The sequence below is a fragment of the Pleurodeles waltl genome, chromosome 8 (assembly GCF_031143425.1).
Source record: "Pleurodeles waltl isolate 20211129_DDA chromosome 8, aPleWal1.hap1.20221129, whole genome shotgun sequence".
NCBI lineage: Eukaryota > Metazoa > Chordata > Amphibia > Caudata > Salamandridae > Pleurodeles > Pleurodeles waltl.
The window spans coordinates 1,246,502,745-1,246,526,135 of record NC_090447.1 but is presented as its reverse complement, the minus strand read 5'-3'; the positions used below and the strand labels follow the sequence as shown (position 1 = coordinate 1,246,526,135).

At 44.3% G+C, this 23,391-nt stretch overlaps 1 protein-coding gene across 1 annotated transcript in view; it reads left to right on the top strand.

The window, feature by feature from the left end:
• The window catches only part of KL (klotho), a 308,577-nt gene that overhangs the window by 183,420 nt on the left and 101,766 nt on the right, over nucleotides 1–23,391 (top strand). The window contains exon 2 of the mRNA XM_069205555.1: nucleotides 5,140–5,650. Coding sequence (XP_069061656.1) covers nucleotides 5,140–5,650 — 511 coding nt within the window. The remainder of the gene's footprint in view (nucleotides 1–5,139; nucleotides 5,651–23,391) is intronic.

The window sequence follows — 23,391 nt, the reverse complement described above, 5'->3', positions numbered from 1 at the left end:
CTGGTAGCACTCTCATGGCTTGTCAAGTGTCAGTCTTCTCCCATGCCAACAGGTGCTGTATTTGAGGAGAACCCGTTTTAAAATGAGCAGTAAGGACTTGAGGTCTCTTTAGCACTGCTAACCCTAATCACAAAATCTAGTGAGAAGCTATCTGTCAACTATTTGTGCCTTTGCAAGATTTTCGTCACCCACTGCTGACTGGTCCTCAGTGGACCATATTGATTCGAATCTGAAACAACCAAATGTTGTTTTTTTACTAATGATCAGATGTTTTTTAGATATGGTATATGAACTGAGGTCCCACGCCCCAATCCATTCACAGAAGTTCCTTTCTTTCATTCCCACTTCTGGGTTGGAGCTATAGAGACCACTTGGCTGAGTGCCAATAAGCGAAAGAGGCTGATTGAATGATTATGGATGTGTGGTGATGACAAGGGATTTGGTGAATTAAGAAAATCTGTTATTTGGTGAGAGAGAAGAGAACGTTTTTGTTTCTGACCAGGAAATAAGAATTTTGCTACGAAGCAGAGCTCAGTCATTGGAATAGTAGTGGTTTTCTTTTTTTTAGTAAAGAGGTGCTGCATATCTTTTGCATTCTAGTTTTTGGTGCTGAAAATGTTTTAGAATAGTTTGTGTTGCACTATTTGTTACATTTTATTCGGAGCAATTTTTTTGCTGTGCTTTGGCAGAATACACAGACATTTTAATATTTACCCTGCCAGATGCAATTAGGCCATCTCTGTAGTCAACATCCACATCCAGGTCTGTCTTTTTTACCAACATCAGTTTAGATGTGCTTAATAGGGTCAGTGAAACTGCAAGTTTCAGAATATAAAGAGGTGTTGGTTGAAAGTCTGTGAGTGGATGGAGTTATCACAAATAAATAAAGTGTAACTTTTATGCAGACATTTGGCAATCTGTGCTGTGGTAGTTACCCTTGTCTTCAATTGCATTGATTATAATGGCCCTCATTCTGACTTTGCCGGGCGGCGGTCGCCGCCCGCCAAAATCAGGCCGCCGAAAGACCGCTCCGCGGTCAAAAGACCACGGCGGCCATTCTGGCTTTCCCGCTGGGCCGGCGGGCGCCCGCCAAAGGAGCGCCCGCCGGCCCAGCAGGAAAGGCCCTGCAACAATGAAGCTGGCTCTGAATGGAGCCGGCGGAGTTGCAGGGGTGCGACGGGTGCAGTTGCACCCGGGGCCCTGTTAGGGGGCCCCTGCACTGCCCATGCCAGTGGCATGGGCAGTGCAGGGGCCCCCAGGGGCCCCATGACACCCGTTCCCGCCATCCTGTTCCTGGCGGTAAAAACCGCCAGAAACAGGGTGGCAGGAAGGGGGTCGGAATCTCCATGGCGGCGCTGCTTGCAGCGCCGCCATGGAGATTCAGCCCATGCAGGGGAAATCCGGCGGGAAACTGCCGGATTCCCTTTTCTGACCGCGGCTTTACCGCCGCGGTCAGAATGGGCTGGGAAGCACCGCCAGCCTGTTGGCAGTGCTTCCGTGGTCCCCGGCCCTGGCGGTCTTGGACCGCCAGGGTCGGAATGACCCCCAATGTCTTATTGACTCTAATTGACTGAAGCATGTCATCTGGCTTATCAATAAAGTTAAACCACAGAATGCTTAAAGGACTCTTCACAAATCATTCAAGCATTGATCTCCTACAATACTGATAAGGCACCATCACAGCATTGCCATATTTGTCTGCATTTTTTGGTTCAAATCATAGTGTTGATTGCTTACAATCATTAAATCATGGCAGAATTCAGTGCGTATCAGCCAAGTCAATTTTCTCTTTTACAGGTCCCTAAATATTTACTTTGTGAAGTAAATATCTTGTTAAATTTCCAAAAGGAAAAAAGTCTCTCTTTGTCATTGTTCTTAAGATATGACTCAAAACAGAAACATCTACGGCTCCTGACTTACACCTATATGTTTGGGGCCATAATTCAAAAGGCCAGGAAAAGGCTTCTGAAGTTTTCCTGTGTCCATTATCTGTGTTGTGGTAAAATATATACTATACTTTATAAAGTAACATGACTACTTGGACAGGCATGAATATTATTGAATTTAAAAAAAAAACATTTTCAGTTTTCCTCCATAGATAACAGATTCCATGAAAGTTATTTTCTTCCCACGCGTACTGTTAAACATTTTAATGTTGTTATCTTTTCTCTCCCTTACTGTTCTTAAGCGTTATTTCCCTCTGCTCAATGTGTTAGCATTGGTGAATTAATGTTTGGTGTTAACTAATATTAATTTTCCACCCCACAAATATGGAGTGAACCAAAGGCTATAGCGCATAATATGGGGAAGTGCGGTTAACACCTTGTTCTGTCCAATAGCAGATGGACATTAAAAAGGAATTAGTACCAACCTCTTACCAGTTTCAGTCTACCTAGAGACATATATACACACAATGCATGTATCTGCTTCATGTGTCTATCATTGAATCTAAAATGCAAGCAAAAAATCTGTTAGTGCCTTCGTTTTAAGCATTCTAATTGAGGATGCCGAGCAGAGCATTCCTTACAGAGTGATGATCAAACATACAATGAAATTAGAATTCATTTTCAAAGGCTTTTGTATTTATTACTATTAAACACTCCTTGTGAAAATATAAGATATTGACACACTTGTTCATAATTAATATTCTTTCAGTTATGTGTGTAGGGTCTTGAAATCAAAGAAATATTAAACTTTATTTTTTGCCCTTTTTTCTTCTTACTGAAACGTATGCTGCCATAAAAAAGTATTTCTTAATACTTGTCATACTATATGGAGAGTTTTTGTTAGGAGTTGTTAGCAGTACCATTTGTCTTCTCGCTCGCTCCTCCATATCCCCTCCTTTTGAGAGGTTATGTAATTGAATTTGATGATCCATCGCAGTAATTGTTATATAGCAGAAATTGAGGAAGTGTTATAAGTCAATAGCAGCATTTGGGAAACAGTGTTTCATTCATTGGTTACTCTTGTCTTCATTTATAGTAGTTTTCTTCTTGCTAAAGCCATCAGGAATACATTTTAAAACCAATAAATTTATATCTCTCTTTCTCTTCATCAAAATGCTAGCCCATAGAAATTATTTTCCCCTCATAACCCTTGCAAATTGGGAATATTGGCTTATGTTTACTAATAATGCACAACTAAAATGCCCTTGAATTTCTTTAGGACATCATTGAATTTTGCGTAGAGATGCAAGGCCCCTGATTTATTACCAGAAGTCCTTGAAGAATATGTGGGACATATGGAATCACTTGTCTCCCTACTGGGGATTTAACTGGTTCCATTAATCTTATAAAAACATTTAGCCCGGATTATTGTCAATCATATTTCATCTTGCCATTGTGTTGCCATCCAATGAGTACGCTCTCAATTAATACTCTGTCATCTTAATGTGTTTTTGAATGTTTAGATTTATGTATTTCTATTTTAAATGCACAAAAAATATCAGCAGTGCGTTTTAGTGCCTTATATTGTTTTTTAGAACATTTTTGGATGTTACGTTGGTAAAGATAAATAAGCTTATGTGTTTTCGTAGCACAGAAAAAGGTTTACAGCAGACCAAAATGTTATTTTACCCTATTGCCCAATTCACATGTTATTGAATGGTTAGATGGGATTAAAGGAGCAGTATGCTCATCCTCTTCAAATGAGTATTTATTTTGTAATCTAAAAACAAATAGTCACTCCTTAAATGTACAGGCTGTGTGTGATGCTTCATGAATTAAAACAGACCTTGTTGCACGTTTCCCAAATAGGGGGTCATTAGGGGTTTGGCAGACAGACACATCTGTCCCTCAGACTCCCGACGAGGAGACCGCCACAGTGTTGGTGGTCTCCCCACTGACCTCATAACAACTTTCCCACTGGGCTGACGCGTAAACCAAGGTTTCTGCAGGTTAGCCCAGTGATAAAGGCGTGGCAGCATTGTTGCCGGCTCATAATTGAGCCGGCGGCAATGCTGCCACACGCAGGATGCACCCGCACCCTTGAAATGCACACACAGCAGACAGTGTGCATTTCAAGGATGCTGGGCAGGGGAACCCCTGCGGCCCGCTGCACTTGTGGTCAGCCAGCCATTTTATGGTGTTCAGCCTGCCATGAAAAGGCTGGTGGAGAGCAAGGCTGTAATCAGCACAGCGGCACTGACTTCAGCACCGCCATGGCTGATTACAACCACAACTGCCGTCATCCTATCGGGATCACTGATCCTGGCCAAGATGGAGGTCTTTTGGCGGTCTGACCGCTAAACTCTCAATTTGATGGTCGGACCGTCAAAGCCACGGCGGACCGCCACCACGAGTCTGGCGGTCTGGTGCCCGCCAGACTTGTAATTAGGCCCTGAGTTCTCACTGATAGTATTTTCCCTCATTTTCTGGTTGCCACAGTCTGGCTCCAACTTTCAATAGTGGCACATTACGGCTGAGAATGCATGATTTGGATGCCTCCTATTTCCTCTTCAGTGTCATGTGTTAACTCCGTTGCAAACCGCACCACTCTCAGTACACTCCATATCTCCATAAAAGAAAACTGAAGGCCTAATTTAGATCTTGGCGGGTGGGGTTACTCTGTCACAAAAGTGATGGCTATCCCCATGCTGTATTACGTTTCCATCATATCCTATGGTACTTGTAATATGGTGGATGGAATACAAGTCACGTTTGTGACAGAGTAACCATCTGCCAAAATCTAAATCAGGCCCTGAGTCTCTGCAGAACACATGGGTAAGCACATGGGTCTTAGTGCACACTCACCAGTTCAGTGCTAGGCACTTCCTTCACTACAGATCTGCTTGTGTTATTTTTATGCTGGCACTATGTTCCTAAGCACAGGGTCATCTGTAATATCACCAGAAGGACTGCTCATGTTTTGAAAGCTTCATTATTTAGCCCAATGCAAGTGCTGCTATTAATTCACCATCCCTCCATTGGTTGGTTTCAGCAAGGAGGCTTGGAGAGAGTGGTGAATAGAAAAGGTGGGTTGGCAGAGGGAAAAATGTGGTGATGAAACACATTGCTATTGATAGACAATATGATCCACGTTGACTTGTGCCTTGGGAGGTTAGAAATAGTGACTGTGGACATATCAAAGTTTGCACACATTTTGAAGTTTAACCATTTGTGATCATTATGTTTTTTACAGGCGCATGCTGCTGTCTGGCACCTTTACAATGACCTGTTCCGCTCTTCTCAAGGAGGACGTGTGTCGCTGGCCCTTGGCTCCCACTGGATAAAACCCCAAAACCTGACAGAACAGGAAATAAAGGCATGCCAGAAGTCCCTGGACTTTGTGCTGGGTTGGTTCGCAAAACCCATATTTATTGACGGGGACTATCCCCAGAGCATGAAGAACAACCTTTCTTCTTTACTGCCTGCATTCACAGAAGAAGAAAAAAGGTCAATTAAAGGAACTGCTGATTTCTTTGCGCTTTCCTTTGGCCCTGTACTGAGTTTCAGCTTGTTGGACTCCGAGATGAAGTTTAAACAACTTGAGTCCATCAGCCTGCGGCAGGTTCTGTGCTGGATCCGTGCTGAATATAACAGCCCCGAAATATTCATTGTAGAGAACAGCTGGTTTGTCTCTGGGAATACCCAAACAGAGGATGCAAAATATATGTATTATCTCAAACAGTTCATCATGGAAACCTTAAAAGGTAAGATTTGCACTTTACAGTTGTAGATGGGTGGATGGATGAATGGATGAACATCCTTGGCTGGTCACTAAGCGCAAATTAAAAGAATAATAGAACGAGTAGAAATGGAAACACCTAATGGATTATTCTGTCTGATGCTGAAGCCACTGGTATAGCAATTATATTGTTTTATCACTAGTTTTCTCTAGTTTTAAACCCTTTAATACACATGCATATTTCTCCAATTGTTGAACCACCTCTTTAGTTTTGCTGTCCTCCTCCTCTGAAGTTAATCCGAACCTTCATTATACTTTTATATAGTAGTAAATAAAACTGAACTGAGTACCACTAATGTCAAAGCGATTGACAATTCGGATTGCTTAATAAGAACTAAAGGTGAAACTGAAACAAATTAATTTGGATAGTCCTGCTAACAGTGGTAAGAGAATGGGGACTCATTAAGTATTATACTACTTCATGTTCTCCTATATTATTCAGGAGCATCATTTTTACAGATGCAATAAATCATGTATTATCCAACTGACGGACACACTGAATAAGTAGCCGGCAAACATTTGTTCTACAGTGTTTATTTATCTGATGCAATCTACAGTAGTCCCTCCACACAACATGCAAAACAAAGTTGTAATTCGTAGTCCAGAAGAAATCGCACTAGTGTTTAAATATGCAAGGCCTCTGGTTAAGTAAAATTTTTCTGTTATTAGCTTATGTTCCAGTTTGTCACATTGAACCTCTTGCTTGTTTTCCTTTTATTCACCCATATTACTAAAAGGATCAGATCGGAGGCCTTGTATTTCTACTGTTTCTGATATATCATAAGCATCTGTTCATTCAATATTCCAGGGTGCTGATAATAATACAAGCTGGTGTTCAGATGTTCTATGATGCTACTAATATGATACTCAATATGCCAGCCTGGCTGGAGTGCCTCTCAATGTGCCATTCTGATGTTCTAAAAGGCCATGGATACTCAAAGTACAGTAGTGGGGCGCAAATGTCACTATGTTTCTCCATGGAACATGCCTTATTATTGTGCCTGGAACAGCATAAAATTACAGATTTATCTGGTTGAAATGTTATTCTAAGATTTCAGATGTTCTGGACTTGCACATATTTCACTTGTGTAGTTTTCGTATTGCACCAGTACAACACTCATGTTAGTGTAGGTAAATTAAGCACACATTTTTGCCAGGTCAGTTTCAAGTATCCCAATATCGAGGACCGAAGTACCATCCTACAAAAACAGGGTGACCTAAATATGAAGAACCACAATATCCAGAAGGTAAGCATATATAAGTATAGATTTAATGCACTTAACTCCACATCTTTGAAAATAGAACAACACGTGTGCAGAATTTTGCATCTTAAGAGCATGAAGTTACAGAGTTCTCCCTTTTGGGAAATTACTCAAACTTACATGTTTTAACCTAGCTTCTTTTTGAAGTACAATGTTGAGGCTGGCAACTTAGGGTCCGATTAGATCACCAGCCTTGTGGTGGCGGTCGGACCGCCACAGCTGTGGCAGTCTGACCGCCACATTACGAGGTTGGCGGCCAGACCCACCAACCTACCGCCATCCCTGCCAGGATCCTATATCCCAACTTGCTGATGGCGGTGCTGATTGCAACTTTGTTCTCCGCCAGCCTTTTCATGGGGGTTCCACTGCCATGAAAAGGCTGGCAGAGAACAAGTGCAAGATGCCACAGGGGGTCCCCTGCACTGCCCATGCCCATGGCATGAGCAGTGCATGAGCCCCCCTGCCAAGCACCCTTGAAATGCACAATGTCTGCTGTGCTGTGCATACAGTGCACATTTCTAGTGTGCTGGAACCCCCTGCATGCACAGCATTCCCGCCAGCTCTATTATGAGCAAAACCCACTGGGCTGACTGGCGGAAACCTTGGTTTCCACCGATCTGCCCAGTGAGAAAGTTGTAATGGGGCTGACGGGGAGGCTGCCAGCAACGTGAAACCTCCCCGTCGGGAGTTTGGCAGATGGATGTTTCCATCCACCAAACTCGTAATCAGCCCCTTAGTGTCAATTATACACACAAAATAAACAAGAAGCCCCCAATAACTCTTGTTTGAATATTTACCTAGGTTTCATTTTAGAATACAGGTCTATGTTTTTCACTTTGGTCAGCTCACTCCAACTCTTTCATTTAAGAGGCCCAGGATCCAATCCTTTAAGAAACAGAACTACCAGCTCAACCATCTCCAAAGACTAGCACCCAAAATCCAAAGGCCTAAAACCATGACAAAAACCCAGGAACAAAACCCCTCTTTTAAATGCCAATGGGTAAACGTCTATAATGAAGCCTTTTCCTCATATAGATACCTTTATTGACCCACCCAATTGACCCACAAAATATTTGAATCTAAGGGTCATATTTACAAGAAAGTGGTGCATTGGTCCCACTTTTCTTGCTTCGCCCCTACCCCACCTAACAACACCATGATTGCGCCATATTAACAATACGGTGTACCATGGCAGTCATCAACATCTTTTACGCTATTGTGGCGCTTTGCTGGACTAGCATCAAAAAGCTTTAATTAATCACGTCAGTTCAAACCACAAGGACCAATTTACCTCATGCTTATATCTCACAGAAAGGTAAAATCTAGAACAAATTTGCAACATGTGTCTATTGAGCACATCTTTGGATTCACAAGACCTGTCCTTGTGAATTTTGAATACAAAGGTTTGTTATAACTGCAACATTTCAGATGTCAGGGCACCTCAGACCTTCTTTACCTTACATAGTCTTGCACTGCCGGGAGCCTCAGAAGACTCTGCAAGAAGCCAGCGGCTACACACTGTGAGCCTCACTCACCTTGGGCCACCTTTGTGCTCCTGGGTGCTGCTCCTTGTTCCTCTACTTCCAAAATGACAATCATCTGCCTGAGGGTTTACATCAGTCGCACCTTGCAGGGATTACAGGGTGTGGGGTGGAGCTGGGGGGATATTAAAAAAAAAAATCATTTCTTTTAATTTACCAGCACACTGCGCCGAGCTGCGGGTCCTCTGTCTGCTCAGCAGCAGGCAAGCACAGGCTCCCAGCCTGCCCTGAGTCCAATCCTGGATTGGCTGGGATCCTAGCACAGGCAGACTGGGAGCCTGTGCCTGCTCTCTCCAGCCTGGCAACACAGTGCTGGTTGAAGAAAGCACAGTGCACTCCCTTCAGTGCTCGTCATACCTAATGTCCCACCCCTTTAACAACAAAAGAATAATAAACGTTTGTTGTTAAAGGACTTACAGTGGCGGGTGGGGCGATGTTCCTCCACCATAGCTGAGGAGCCACCACTGGTTTGCAGGTGGATTTTAAAGCTACTCCACTGAAAGTACATTTCAGGTTGTCATTCTCTTTTCTTTTCCATCATGGCTGTTTATTCCTTGGTGCCTTCCTGATTTTCCCAATGCAATATATTTTCTGTCATATGATGTTTAATGTAATGTCCTTTCCCTGTTCTTTTTCTATATGGGCTTTAGTCTGGTTGGAGACTGCTTGCTTCACAAGAAAGTGGTGCTACTTTCCTAGTTTCTCTGCTACCTCCACTTGCTGATCCTGTCTCTATGATGCTGATGTATAACTCCAGAAGATTTCCTATGTTCCTGATTCTTCAATCCTTTAAAGTTTTCATCCAGCAAAGAGTTGTTTTCCATCTCTGTGTCTTTTTCCTTCTGAGAATGTGGCACATTCTTGAAGGCACTTGCAGATCACAAATTCCTTTATGTGGTCACAATGTAGCTTCAGGAAACTGTTGCCCTTACTTCAGTCAGCAGATGATTGCGGGATTGCTAGTAGGCATTCTGCCAGAACAAGCTTAAATAAAATATTCTGAATTATTATAGGTCAGACCACAATCATCAGGCCATCATTTTGAGAATTTCAATTAATTAAATGGTATTGAACCAATGGAATAATTGATTGTTGATTTTCCCTCTTTGATTCCTATAAAGAAATCAGAAACAAATGTAGAAACATCCATGGAGGTGGTTTTCTGTGAGAAAGGCATGCAAAGAACCTTTACTTGCTGTAGCAAAAATTATATTTTTATTTATAGATGTCTGCGATTTCAGAATCTGAGTAGCACTTTTTTTTCAAAAGGTGAACTCACATCTTAAGACAAAATGCTTAATTTATTGTAACACAGTACTGCAGACTATGGTGGTCATTCTGACCCTGGCGGTCTTTGACCGCCAGGGCGGAGGACCGCGGGAGCACCGCCGACAGGCCGGCGGTGCTCCAATGGGGATTCCGACCGCGGCGGTAAAGCCGCGGTCGGACCGGCACCACTGGCGGGGTCCCGCCAGTGTACCGCGGCCCCATTGAATCCTCCGCGGCGGCGCAGCTTGCTGCACCGCCGCGGGGATTCCGACCCCCCCTACCGCCATCCAGATCCCGGCGGTCGGACCGCCGAGATCCGGATGGCGGTAGGGGGGGTCGCGGGGCCCCTGGGGGCCCCTGCAGTGCCCATGCCACTGGCATGGGCATTGCAGGGGCCCCCGTAAGAGGGCCCCTACATGTATTTCACTGTCTGCTGCGCAGACAGTGAAATACGCGACGGGTGCAACTGCACCCGTCGCACAGCTTCCACTCCGCCGGCTCGATTCCGAGCCGGCTTCATCGTGGAAGCCTCTTTCCCGCTGGGCTGGCTGGCGGTCTGAAGGAGACCGCCCGCCAGCCCAGCGGGAAAGTCAGAATTACCGCCGCGGTCTTTCGACCGCGGAACGGTAACCTGACGGCGGGACTTTGGCGGGCGGCCTCCGCCGCCCGCCAAGGTCAGAATGAGGGCCTATATTTTCTATTGCTATTATTATATTTCTTATTCAAAAGCAGGTATTATTCTATATTCATAATCTGCATAAATCACTTCTAGACTTGGTTTGGTGTATATCTCTATGTTATATGGTGACGTTTAACCCATGTTGAGTTTCGTATGCATGGCGTGTAAGAGAAACAAATCACACTTTGTCCATCTGGATTCTGTTTGACATCTAATAATTTGATTGCAACTGGCACCACCTAAAAAGATATCCAACACAGGCCCTTTTTATGCGTCACACGTCCAATAAATGCTTCTGAGAGTCCCTCTTTTTCTTAAATTTCAAGCAGGGAAACAGGTTCTAGTACATATCTATGAACCACCTCATTGTGTGTATTTAACTAAAAACATATCCCGATACTAAATATAAGAGAAAAATGTGTAAATATAGGAAGTGACTCACGTAAGCAACCACCAACGTGCGATTGGCAGAATCTCGCCAACTTGGTCACTCTCTCATCATTTGCAACTTTCCTATATAGGGAACAGAACTAACACCCAAGCAGGTGCAAAAAGAATGTACTGTGTGTATGCAACCTAAAAAACCTCTACCATGTGTGGAACACATCTGAGCCACTCCCTCCCGATCCCCGTGAAGGGAGGAGATACTTCTTCCTCACTAACAGGAAAAAAGATTAAAAATAGTTGCAGTACCACACTGCATATGTCTCTCATGATTAAAAAACTCATACCATGTTAAGACCATTTTAAGCAGAACGGATGACATGTTTCATTGCCATTTCACTTTCTGGCAATTCCTTAAGGGCCCAGGGACCTCAGTCTAGTAATTAGTGCACTGGATCTGTAGATTAAAAGAAATAAGCGGGAGAAACGCACAGCTTAGAGAAAACAAATACTTTAAAACATATACCCAGGGTTATCGAGCTGGCGGCAATGATATAGTGCGTAGGGTGCACCTGCACCTGTTGCAATGTTCACTGTCTGCAAAGCAGACAGTGAACATTGTGACGGGTCTGGCCATGAGGGTGCCCTGCATTGCCCATGCCAAGTGCATGGGCAGTACAGGGGCCCCCCTGGTGCCACCTGCACCCCATCTCCACCACCCTTTTCATGGCGGTGCTACTGCCATGAAACCGCTGGCAGAGAAGGGGGCTGCAATCCCCAGGACAGCCCTGCTTGCAGTGATCCATGGCAAATTAGGACTGCTAGCACTGCCAGGCCATTGTGTAGTCAAAATCTGGCAGTGCTGGTGGTCCAACAGCAGCGTTACTGCTGCAGTCGTAATATGGCGCTCCGACTGCCGCATTGGCGGCAATCTGACTGCCACTGTGACCCTGGCGGTCATTAGACTGCCAGGGTCCTAATGAGGCCCATAGTGTTGGGTGTCCATTTAGGCTGTATCAGTGGCCTGAACTTGGCCCCAGGCTTACTGGTAAATCTGGGAGGCAGAGTTCAAAAGGATTACTGTTGTAGCCCCTGAGGTTTTGCTCAGAAATTGGGAATTACCAGGAAAAATATTAATCGATGGTCTGATTCTCTAGATATTCCCTCATTTTTCCATGAAGATTTATTAAAACATTTCATTAGCTAAACATGTTTTAACAGTTCCTACTGATCTCATGATTAGTGTCCCCTCGTTATTAAGAAAGTACTCATAACAAGCGTCTTAGGGCCTGATTACGATATTGGTGGATGGAGTTACAATGTCACAAATGTGGCGGATATCCCTCCTGCAGTATTGCGATTCTATTATGTCCTATGGAAATCACAATACAGCGGATGGAATATCCATCACATTTGTGAGGGAGTATTCCATCCACCAAGGTAGTAATCAGGCCCTTAGTGTTCACATAAAAATAGTTTTCATATGTTATCATATGTCAAAGGGCTTCTCTTTTGCCTTTGTATGCATTGCACCTGATCTGTAATGGCACTCTGCACTTTTGTTTTTAACCTGCGACCTTGAAACAACTACTTATTTCTTTTTGTTCATCTCAAATATTTTAGATCTCATGCTGTGCCTAGACCGCATGAGCCACTTGCTCAAATTTGATAGCTTTCTGGTCATTTGTGAACCCCTCAGAAACATTCATTTACCACTTATGTCTTAGTCTTGAATTGCTGAAAGAGAATTGATTGTCTTTGCTTTCAGTTCAAAGTCATGTCTTCAGACAGGTCCAATAGGGATCCAGCTGAGATCGCTCGTTGACTCTAGTAATCTCAGAAGGTGACTGTCCGAATTATCTGATCATCAGGAATTCTTTTTTTGGAGCTCTTGTTTTAAGCAGAAGAAAGGGTATTAAAAATGAAATGGTAAAACAGGTTTAAATAACACAATATTGATGCACACAAAATCAGTATACAAAACTATGAGAAATTAAATAACGTTAACAAGAATATCTCCTTCCTATAATTAGCTAATAAAACCCAGGGGGTTGGAAGTGCTGGTGATCCATGCTGCAAGATGGCTGGCATTTAGTGAGGCTCAACCAGATCAACACATATATGCCTCAGGGTAATATAAAGGCAGTGGGCTTGCACAACGTTCTAGAGGGTCAGGCTAACGTCAATGGCCACTTGTGGCCCTGAGGAGCCTCACTGGTGATTGGGACCTGCTGTGGTGCGGTGTGCTTCCTTTGGCCTGCCTTGCTCCCAGGTGGAAGTGTGCAGAGGGCACTGTCTGCACCAGCCAGTCTCTGGTGGGGAAGTCATAATATGGTGGAAAGGAGGATGCAGGCTTGGCGGCCGCCTCTCCACCATTGTATTGGCAATCCGACGGTCGGACCACCAAAGTTATATCAGGCCCTTAGATGAGAGGCCATACTACTTTTACTGGCTAAGAGGAGCGCTGCCATGTGCTGGAGATGCCATGGCTGACTGAAACTTAAAAATCAGCTGGCAAACTCTGCCTTCTGCCATCAATGACTATAGAATTATTGGAAACGAATGCCTGAGAAGAATTGACCTAAAGAGATATGTGCCCTCTTTGTGCTTTAGACTTCTCAACATGTGACATGAGTTCCTGAATGGTATCCGTCATAACTCACAATGAGACTGGGGATGTGAAACTAGTGAGAACCAAGGACACAATAAGCTCTTATAAACTGACATTTGGGCCTCTGATGAGTCATGTGATACCTACATTGCTGCTGGGAGGTGACTAACACAAATCTTAGATATGGGCACTGATGACCTCTACTGCACACACCTACACTTGGAATAGCATTGCTCCTTGCTGTAGGATATTCACGTATTGCCTATAAAACTCAATAACAACATTAAAAAAAATAACAAAACCACATATATCAGGATCAAAAATATATTTTAATTAAAATGATAAAATAGCAAATATTTAACAATCTCGACTACTTCTATCTGTGTGCATGAACTTGCTAAAAGAAGATAGTACAACATCAAAAAAGCGTTAATCTACTATAAAACAACACCGGTCACAAATCAGAACAAAGATATAAATAAATAAGTAAATGTAAATTATTATAAAACAGAAACACACCCATAAACAGATAAAAACACTAATGACCTCAACCGCCACAAAATACCAACAAATATACATTTAAAATGCAACTGGTGTTCTTTTTTTAACCAAAAGAAAGCACCTGCTCCACATGACAACACCCCCAACAGAAAAGCAGCAAAGGAAAGTATAAAACAACATACATGTAAGTATAAATAAGAAAACGTTTTGCATAATTTTATATCTAATATGACAAACATATAAACATTCTACAATTGTAATTCTTTATATAACTACACTATTTTCAGAAAATGACAGGAAGAGCAAGATATATCACATCACAGAAAGGAAAGCAATCAATAAATAACATGGGCTACACCTACTAACACTATAGTACATTGTTGGAAATTGTGAATTGGAAACATGCTGATTTTGCTCTAATGTATGCTATGGGAGGGCCACTACAAAGGATGATGTTATAATTAATGGAAGGGAACCCAACCACCCCCCAAATGTGACAGAAAATAGAAGTAAGGGAGGTGTTGCTGGTTATAAGAGAGGCAAGCACCAGGAGCCCACAACAAAACGCCTAAAAGATAAACACACCACTGGCTAACTACCCTCTATACCCAGCCTAAAACATTTAATTGCACAAACTAAAAAAGCAACAAGTGATACATCTCCTTCCCCTAAAAGATACCAAGATATTGAAATACCTGAACACATAAAAATTACATATAAGGAGGAGCCCTTCCTATCATACGACAACCTAAACAATGATAAGCAAATCCTATTTTCTACAGCAGATAACTCACTAAAACAAAGCCTTTATCAAACCTGGATGATGGATGGGACCTTAAAAATGTGCCCCAAACCATTCACTTAGATATACACATAAATGGTGTGTATCACAACTCAAGTGTCCCTTCTATGTGTGCTCTACTACAAAATAAACAAAATAGCACTTACTGTAAACTCTTAAACCACATTAAACATAAAACAAATAACCACTACCCACAAAAAATAATCTTAGACTTTAAACAAGTCATGATTCAAACCATTTTAAAAGTGTATCAACACACAGCCATACAAGGCTGTTACTACCATTGCAATCATAGCATATGGAAGCATCTCCAACAATCTGCACTGTGTGTAACATGCTACAAGCAGTCAATTTGACTTTTAAATAAGAAAAATGTTAGAACTAGCCTATGTCCCTGCCACAGAAGTAGCTAACCAGTACAATTTACTAACAGAAAGCCCTTCATACCAACAAAACCAACACAAACTAAGCCCCTAATGGATTTTTTTGAAGGCACTTGTGTTGGCAGACTACATTGCTCCAGACACAGACACCAACCATAATTCTAAATGCCATGGTGGAATGTCTATGACAGTACATTGGCACAGGAAGCTAAAACAAACAACTCAGCTGAAAGATGGCACAGTGCCTTCCAAACCACACTAGGTAGAACCCAACCTACACTACAAATTTATAGAAGCCCTACAAAAAGAGCGAAGCTGCCTACAACGACATAACACACAGTGCACTTAAAATTAGTAAACAAACAAAAAGAATGCATGACATGCAACAATTTAAAGGACAACTCTTCATAAACAACAAAGGAGTAGATTACTTAGAAATAATAGGCAGAAACATATAAAATAAATACTAACCTTCAAAGTTCCCAAAAAGTATAGTATAATCTTAACCAACTTTATAAATCTTTTTATACATGAGTAATAACATAATTTTTGATTGCATCAGTCACAACATTAACTAAAACTCCAATTTTAAATGACTGCTGAAATAAAAACATATGTATAATATTTATATAAAAAAATCAAACCCTCACCAAACAGAAACCTCAAACAAGAAACTCAATCTACAGTAAAAAATAATTACAACACATAAAATATATCATACCAAATAATGACCACATAACAGTTACATTAACCGGTTCTGTGCCGAGGACGTAATGGTTACGTCCTGCGGCACAGTGCTGCTGTGCCCAGGACGTAACCATTACGTCCTGGGCACCCAGCCCAGAGGGAGCGCTAGCGCTCCCTCTGTGGGGTTCCCCCCCACCCTTCCAAGTCAGGGATGGGAGGGGAAGCTCTTCCCCTTCCACCCCCGACCCCACCCACCCCCCGTGTGACGTCAGCGTGCGAGCGCACACTGACAATCACAATGCCTCCTCCTTAGCAATGATCGGAAGAGAAAAGCGGGGAGGAGGCAGAGTGGCTTCAAAGGGAAGGAAATGTATTTCATTCCCTTTGAAGGCAGCCGGATTGTAAAGCAATCCGGCTGTCAAAACGCCCACTAGACACCAGGGATGTCTTTTTTTATTTATGTAGCTGACAAAAGGGAGTGACCCCTTGGGCAAGGGTCGCTCCCAGGGGGGGCATTTTTTTAAGGCCTTTTCTGTCCCCCCTGGGGCAGATCGGCCTATTATTAGGCCGATCTGCCCCCAGGAGGGGCACAAACCTCTAGGCACCAGGGATACATTTTTTTTTTTTTTTTAGTTTTTGTGTTTTGAGGTGGGGAGCGACCCCTTAGGCAAGGGTCTCTCTCCTAGGGGGCAAATTATATTTAGGCCATTTCTGCCCCCCTTGGGGCACCAGGGATTTTTTGTTGTTGTTGTTGTTTTACAGATGGGGAGCGTCCCCTTAGGCAAGGGTCGCTCCCCTGGAGGGGCAAATTGTATTTAGGCCATTTCTGCCCGCTCTGGGGGCAGATCGGCTGATTTTAGGTCAATCTGCCCCCAAGGGGGGCAGAAACCACTAGGCACCAGGGATCTTTTTTTTGCGCTGTCACGCAAGGGGAGGGACCTTGTAGGCAAGGGTCCCTTCCCGGGAGGAGGGTGGGGGGGGGGAATTTATTTTAGGCCATTTATACCCCCCCTGGGGGCAGATCAGCCTATTGTTATTAGGCCGATCTGCCCCCAAGGGGGGCAGAAACCTCTAGGCGCCAGGGCAAATTATATTTAGGCCATTTCTGCCCCCCTTGGGGCACCGGGGATTTTTTGTTGTTGTTGTTGTTTTACAGATGGGGAGCGACCCCTTAGGCAAGGGTTGCTCCCCTGGGGGTCAAATTGTATTTAGACCATTTCTGCCCCCCTTGGGGGAGAAACCACTAGGCACCGGGGATTTTTTTTTGGGGCGCCAATGTCACACAGTGGGAGCGACCCCGTAGGCAAGGGTCGCTCCCGGTCTGGGTTGGGGGGTGGGGACAAATTTATTTTAGGCCATTTCTGCCCCCCCCTGGGGCCGGCTGAGCTAGAGGCCAAAATCCACAGGTAGGCACTGATTTCTATGAAAAAATGTGATGTGTCCACGTTGTGTTTTGGGCCATTTCCTGTCGCGGGCGCTAGGCCTACCCACACAAGTGAGGTATCATTTTTATCGGGAGACTTGGGGGAACGCTGGGTGGAAGGAAATTTGTGGCTCCTCTCAGATTCCAGAACTTTCTTTCACCGAAATGGGAGGAAAATGTGTTTTTTAGCCAAATTTTGAGGTTTGCAAAGGATTTTGGGTAACAGAACCTGGTCAGAGCCCCACAAGTCACCCCATCTTGGATTCCCCTGGGTTTCTAGTTTGCAAAAATGCGCTGGTCTGCTAGGTTTCCCCAGGTGCCGGCTGAGCTAGAGGCCAAAATCTACAGGTAGGCCCTTTGCAAAAAACAACTCTGTTTTCTTTCAAAAAATGTGATGTGTCCACGTTGCGTTTTGGGGCATTTCCTGTTGCGGGCGCTAGGCCTACCCACACAAGTGAGGTATTATTTTTATCGGGAGACTTGGGGGAACGCTGGGTGGAAGGAAATTTGTGGCTCCTCTCAGATTCCAGAACTTTCTGTCACCGAAATGTGAGGAAAACTGGTTTTTTAGCCACATTTTGAGGTTTGCAAAGGATTCTGGGTAACAGAACCTGGTCAGAGCCCCACAAGTCACCCCATCTTGGATTCCCCTAGGTCTCTAGTTTTCAAAAATGCACAGGTTTGGTAGGTTTCCCTAGGTGCCGGCTGAGCTAGAGGCCAAAATCTACAGGTAGGCCCTTTGCAAAAAACAACTCTGTTTTCTTTAAAAAAATGTGATGTGTCCATGTTGCGTTTTGGGGCATTTCCTGTCACGGGCGCTAGGCCTACCCACACAAGTGAGGTATCATTTTTATCGGGAGACTTGGGGGAACGCTGAGTGGAAGGAAATTTGTGGCTCCTCTCTGACTCCAGAACTTTCTGTCACCAAAATGTGAGGAAAATGTGTTTTTTTTAGCCAAATTTTGAGGTTTGCAAAGGATTCTGGGTAACAGAACCTGGTTAGAGCCCCACAAGTCACCCCATCCTGAATTCCCCTAGGTCTCTAGTTTTCAAAAATGCACAGGTTTGGTAGGTTTCCCTAGGTGCCGGCTGAGCTAGAGGCCAAAATCTACAGGTAGGCACTTTTCAAAAAACACCTCTGTTTTCTTTAAAAAAATGTGATGTGTCCACGTTGTGTTTTGGGGCATTTCCTGTCACGGGCGCTAGGCCTACCCACACAAGTGAGGTATCATTTTTATCGGGAGACTTGTGGGAACGCTAGCTGGAAGGAAATTTGTGGATCCTCTTAGATTCCAGAACTTTCTGTCACCGAAATGTGAGGAAAATGTGTTTTTTTAGCCAAATTCTGAGGTTTGCGAAGGATTATGGGTAACAGCACCTGGTCAGAGCACCACAAGTCACCCCATCTTGGATTCCCCTAGGTCTCTAGTTTTCAAAAATGCACAGGTTTGGTAGGTTTCCCTAGGTGCCGGCTAAGCTAGAGGCAGAAATCTACAGGTAGGCACCTTGCAAAAAACACCTCTGTTTTCTTTTAAAAAATGTGATGTGTCCACGTTGTGTTTTGGGGCGTTTCCTGTCACGGGCGCTAGGCCTACCCACATAAGTGAGGTATCATTTTTATCGGGAGACTTGGGGGAACGCTGGGTCGAAGGAAATTTGTGGCTCCTCTCTGATTCCAGAACTTTCTGTCACCAAAACGTGAGGAAAATGTGTTTTTTTAGCCAAATTTTGAGGTTTGCAAAGGAGTCTGGGTAACAGAACCTGGTCAGAGCCCCACAAGTCATCCTATCTTGGATTCCCCTAGGTCTCTAGTTTTCAAAAATGCACAGGTTTGGTAGGTTTCCCTAGGTGCCGGCTGAGCTAGAGGTCAAAATCTAAATGTAGGCACTTTGCAAAAAACACCTCTGTTTTCTTTAAAAAAATGTGTTGTGTCCACGTTGCGTTTTGGGGCATTTCCTGTCGCAGGCCCTAGGCCTACCCACACAAGTGAGGTATCATTTTTATCAGGAGACTTGGGGGAACGCTGGGTGGAAGGAAATTTGTGGCTCCTCTCTGATTCCAGAACTATCTGTCACCGAAATGTGAGGAAAATGTGTTTTTTTAGCCAAAGTTTGAGGTTTGCAAAGGATTCTGGGTAACAGAACCTGGTCAGAGCCCCACAAGTCACTCCATCTTGGATTCCCCTAGGTCTCTAGTATTTAAAAATGCACAGGTTTGGTAGGTTTCCCTAGGTGCCGGCTGAGCTAGAGGCCAAAATCTACAGGTAGGCACTTTGCAAAAAACACCTCTGTTTTCTTTCAAAAAATGTGATGTGTCCACGTTGCGTTTTGGGGCGTTTCCTGTCGCGGGCGCTAGGCCTACCCACACAAGTGATGTATCATTTTTATCGGAAGACTTGGGGGAACATAGATTAGCAAAACAAGTGTTATTGCCCCTTGTCTTTCTCTACATTTTTTCCTTCCAAATATAGGAGAGTGTATAAAAAAGACATCTATTTGAGAAATGCCCTTAATTCACATGCTAGTATGGTCACCCCGGAATTCAGAGATGTGCAAATAACCACTGCTCCTCAACACCTTATCTTGTGCCCTTTTTGGAAATACAAAGGTTTTCTTGATAGCTATTTTTTACTCTTTATATTTCAGCAAATTAATTGCTGTATACCCGGTATAGAATGAAAATGCACTGCAGGGTGCAGCTCATTTATTGGCTCTGGGTACCTAGGGTTCTTGATGAACCTACAAGCCCTATATATCCCCGCAACCAGAGGAGTCCAGCAGACGTAAAGGTATATTGCTTTTGAAAACCTGACATTGCAGGAAAAAGTTACAGAGTAAAACGTAGAGAAAAATGTATGTTTTTTTCACCTCAATTTCAATATTTTTCTTTTTCAGTTGTTATTTTCTGTAGGAAACCCTTGTAGGATCTACACAAATTACCCCTTGCTGAATTCAGAATTTTGTCTACCTTTCAGAAATGTTGCGGTTTCTGGGATCCAGCATTGGTTTCATGCCCATTTCTGTCACTGACTGGAAGGAGGCTGAAAGCACAAAAAATCGTAAAAATGGGGTATGTCCCAGTAAAATGCCAAAATTGTGTTGAAAAATTGGGTTTTCTGATTCAAGTCTGCCTGTTCCTGAAAGCTGGGAAGCTGGTGATTTTAGCACCGCAAACCCTTTGTTGATGCCATTTTGCAGGGAAAAAACCACAAGCCTTCTTCTGCAGCCCCTTTTTCCCATTTTAAAAAAACAAACACATTTTTCACTGTATTTCGGCTAATTTCTTGGCCTCTTTCTGGGGAACCACAACGTCTGGGTACCTCTAGAATCCCTAGGATATTGGAAAAAAAGGACGCAAATTTGGCGTGGGTAGCTTATGTGAACAAAAAGTTATGAGGGCCTAAGTGCGAACTGCCCCAAATAGCCTAAAAAAGGCTCGGCACAGGAGGGGGAAAAGGCCTAGCAGCGAAGGGGTTAATAAAAAATATATTTCTCACCCCAAAACAAATAAATTAAACATGACTTACTGTTCTGTAGCTGCAGATCATCTTCTGAATCCATGTGGTTGAAAAGTATGAGCCACCAAAAACTAAAAAAATAACTTTCAGAAAGCTATAAATAATGCAACAATGAAACCAATCTAATAGAGATCATGTTACGGTTTGTGGCGGTCTACTTGCGTGGCGCTGCTGCTGGCAGCAGCGCCACCTTACTGCCATCCGCCACCATGACTGCAGCTGGAATTCCGCCAGTAGGATGGCAGAAATCTGGCTACGGTCATATTATGGAAGACCGCTGGTAGCTGCGGCGACGGTATTTTGGCAGCTGTCGCCACGGCGGTAGGCAGTTTTTACCGCAACTGTCATAATGAGGGCCTATGTTGCATCCAGACACTTTATGATATTGCACATTGTTAAAGTGACCAGGACAAAATGGGGAGTATAAAGGGAGACACTCACATGTAGGCAGGCTTACAAGTCCGGTGCCCCCATGGATCCCATCATACACATCCTGCCGCTGCTGATGATAATTGATGGAGTACAAAATCCACGCTGCCGTGGGCGCAACCGACCGTAAGTACACACAACAACCTGTATCATTACGCTCAACAATAGATCGTTGTGCCGTCAGCTGCATCATTTGGGGGTCACACTATAGGCATCAAGTATACTCCTCATTGTATCCCACATCAGAATCAGGCAAAACAAGGCCACATTCACTGTCACAATAGGCCCTTTTCGGCAGGTCTCTCACACTGCACAGCAACTCACATGTCTGCTCATCTCAGGCACAGGGACAGTGAAGTGTACCCAACATTATCTCACACAACACCAATAACACACCAACATCACATCTACAAATACAACTCAGACACTCACATATCTCACATGCTAACACAATACATGCTCACATTGGACAGTCTTGGAGGACACTGCCCATAAAGTCAGATACTGCAAGCAACAGCAAATAATTCAGCAAGCAGGCTGAAGCACACACAGCTGTAGGTAGACCACACAAGTCACTCAGGAAAAACATAAAGGTAAAAAAATGACTTGCAAGACAAAGGAATACCCCCAAAACAAATAAACTGTTTGGGTTTATGAAATTCAAACTTTTTAGAGCCCAAGACCATTGGCTAGTCCATTTTGTCCGCACAGGCACATAATTGTACTGTCATTTGACTCCTAACTGCCAGGGAACCTCCACAGGAAGGGGCATCTAGTGGGCAGGCAGGCATCTCAACGATCATCTTGGGGGAGGGTTGGATTCAGGACTGGTGACTTTGGGTTTGGGAGGGTGGACTGCTTTTTGGGAGGGATGGGCTTTTTCTTGGGGAGGGGTATGGGTGCTTGCAGAGGGGGCAGGTGTGACAGGGGAGGACTTGAAGGTGGAAGGGATCAGTTGGGAGGTGGGTTGGGCCTCTTGGGTTTGGGATGAGGGTGGAGGGACCAGGGGGAAGGTCAAGGTCAAACACAAAAACATTTTTAGGAACACGTGAACAGTCAGCAGAAGGGGTGGGGATTTGGAGGAAGAGAGAGTGGTTGTCTACTGTGTTGGTGTTGATGTTGTAGCAGCAATGTGAATGTGGGAGGTGTGCTTGTGTTTGGGTGTTTGTTGCCTGGAGGAGTGTGCATTAGTGTGTCTTGGGGCTCAGAGGTGGAGGTGCTGGGGGATGGAGTGGTGGATGTGTGTGTGTCTGTTGTGGTGGTGTCTGCGGGTATACTGGATGTGGTGGATATCTGTGTGTCTGCTTGGGTGGGTTTTGCGGGTATGGTGGTTGTGGTAGATGTCTGTGTGTCTGTTGGGGTGGTGTCTGCGGGTATGCTGGATGTGGTGGATGTGTCACTGACTGTTGTGGTGGTGCCTGTGAGTATGCTTGATGCCGTGTGTGGGCCGGTGGGGGTGATGGGGGTATTTGGGGAAGTGGTGACTAATGTTGTGTGTGGGTATATGTTGTTTGCTTGGGTGCCAGTGTGTTTTGTGGTGCTTGTGTCTGTGTGTGCTGTTCTCGTGTGTTGAGGTGGGTGCATGAGGATCGGTCTGTGTGCTTGGGGTAGGCAGGAGAATGGGGAACGTGGATTGGGAAGATGGAGGTGGAGGGGGGATGGAAGGTGGGGGGTGACTGGCTGCCATCAGTGTGGAGGCCAGAGTCTGAAAGGATATCTGTAGGCCAGACATTGCACCATAAATGTCTTCCAGGAATGCATTAGTCTGCTGCAGTTGGGTTGCCAATCCCTGGATAGCATTCACAATGGCTGTTTGACTCACAGAGATACTCTACAGGAGGTCAATAGCCTCCTCAATGAGGGCAGTGGGGGTAACAGGGGTGGGGCATAGCAGAGGTGTCTGTGGCAAAGAAGGTGCCCACCCTCTTGGGTGAGCAGTCAGGGCCAATTGGGTGGGGAGCAACAGGGAGGGTGGTGATAGAACAGGGGTGGCGGACAAAGATGGTACAGGGGTATACCCAGTTGGGTCCACCATCACTAGGGAGTGTCCACTGGAGGAATATTCCGATGATAAAGATGATGTTCCGGCCTTCCCCATGGCACTCTACTCACCCTACGGTCCCTCTGTGTCTGTGGTGTTTTGACCTAAGGTCCTGAGGCCAGATGCACCCCAGTCTACGGTGCCCTGTCTCCTTCGCTTTCCTGGGCTGATGTTGAA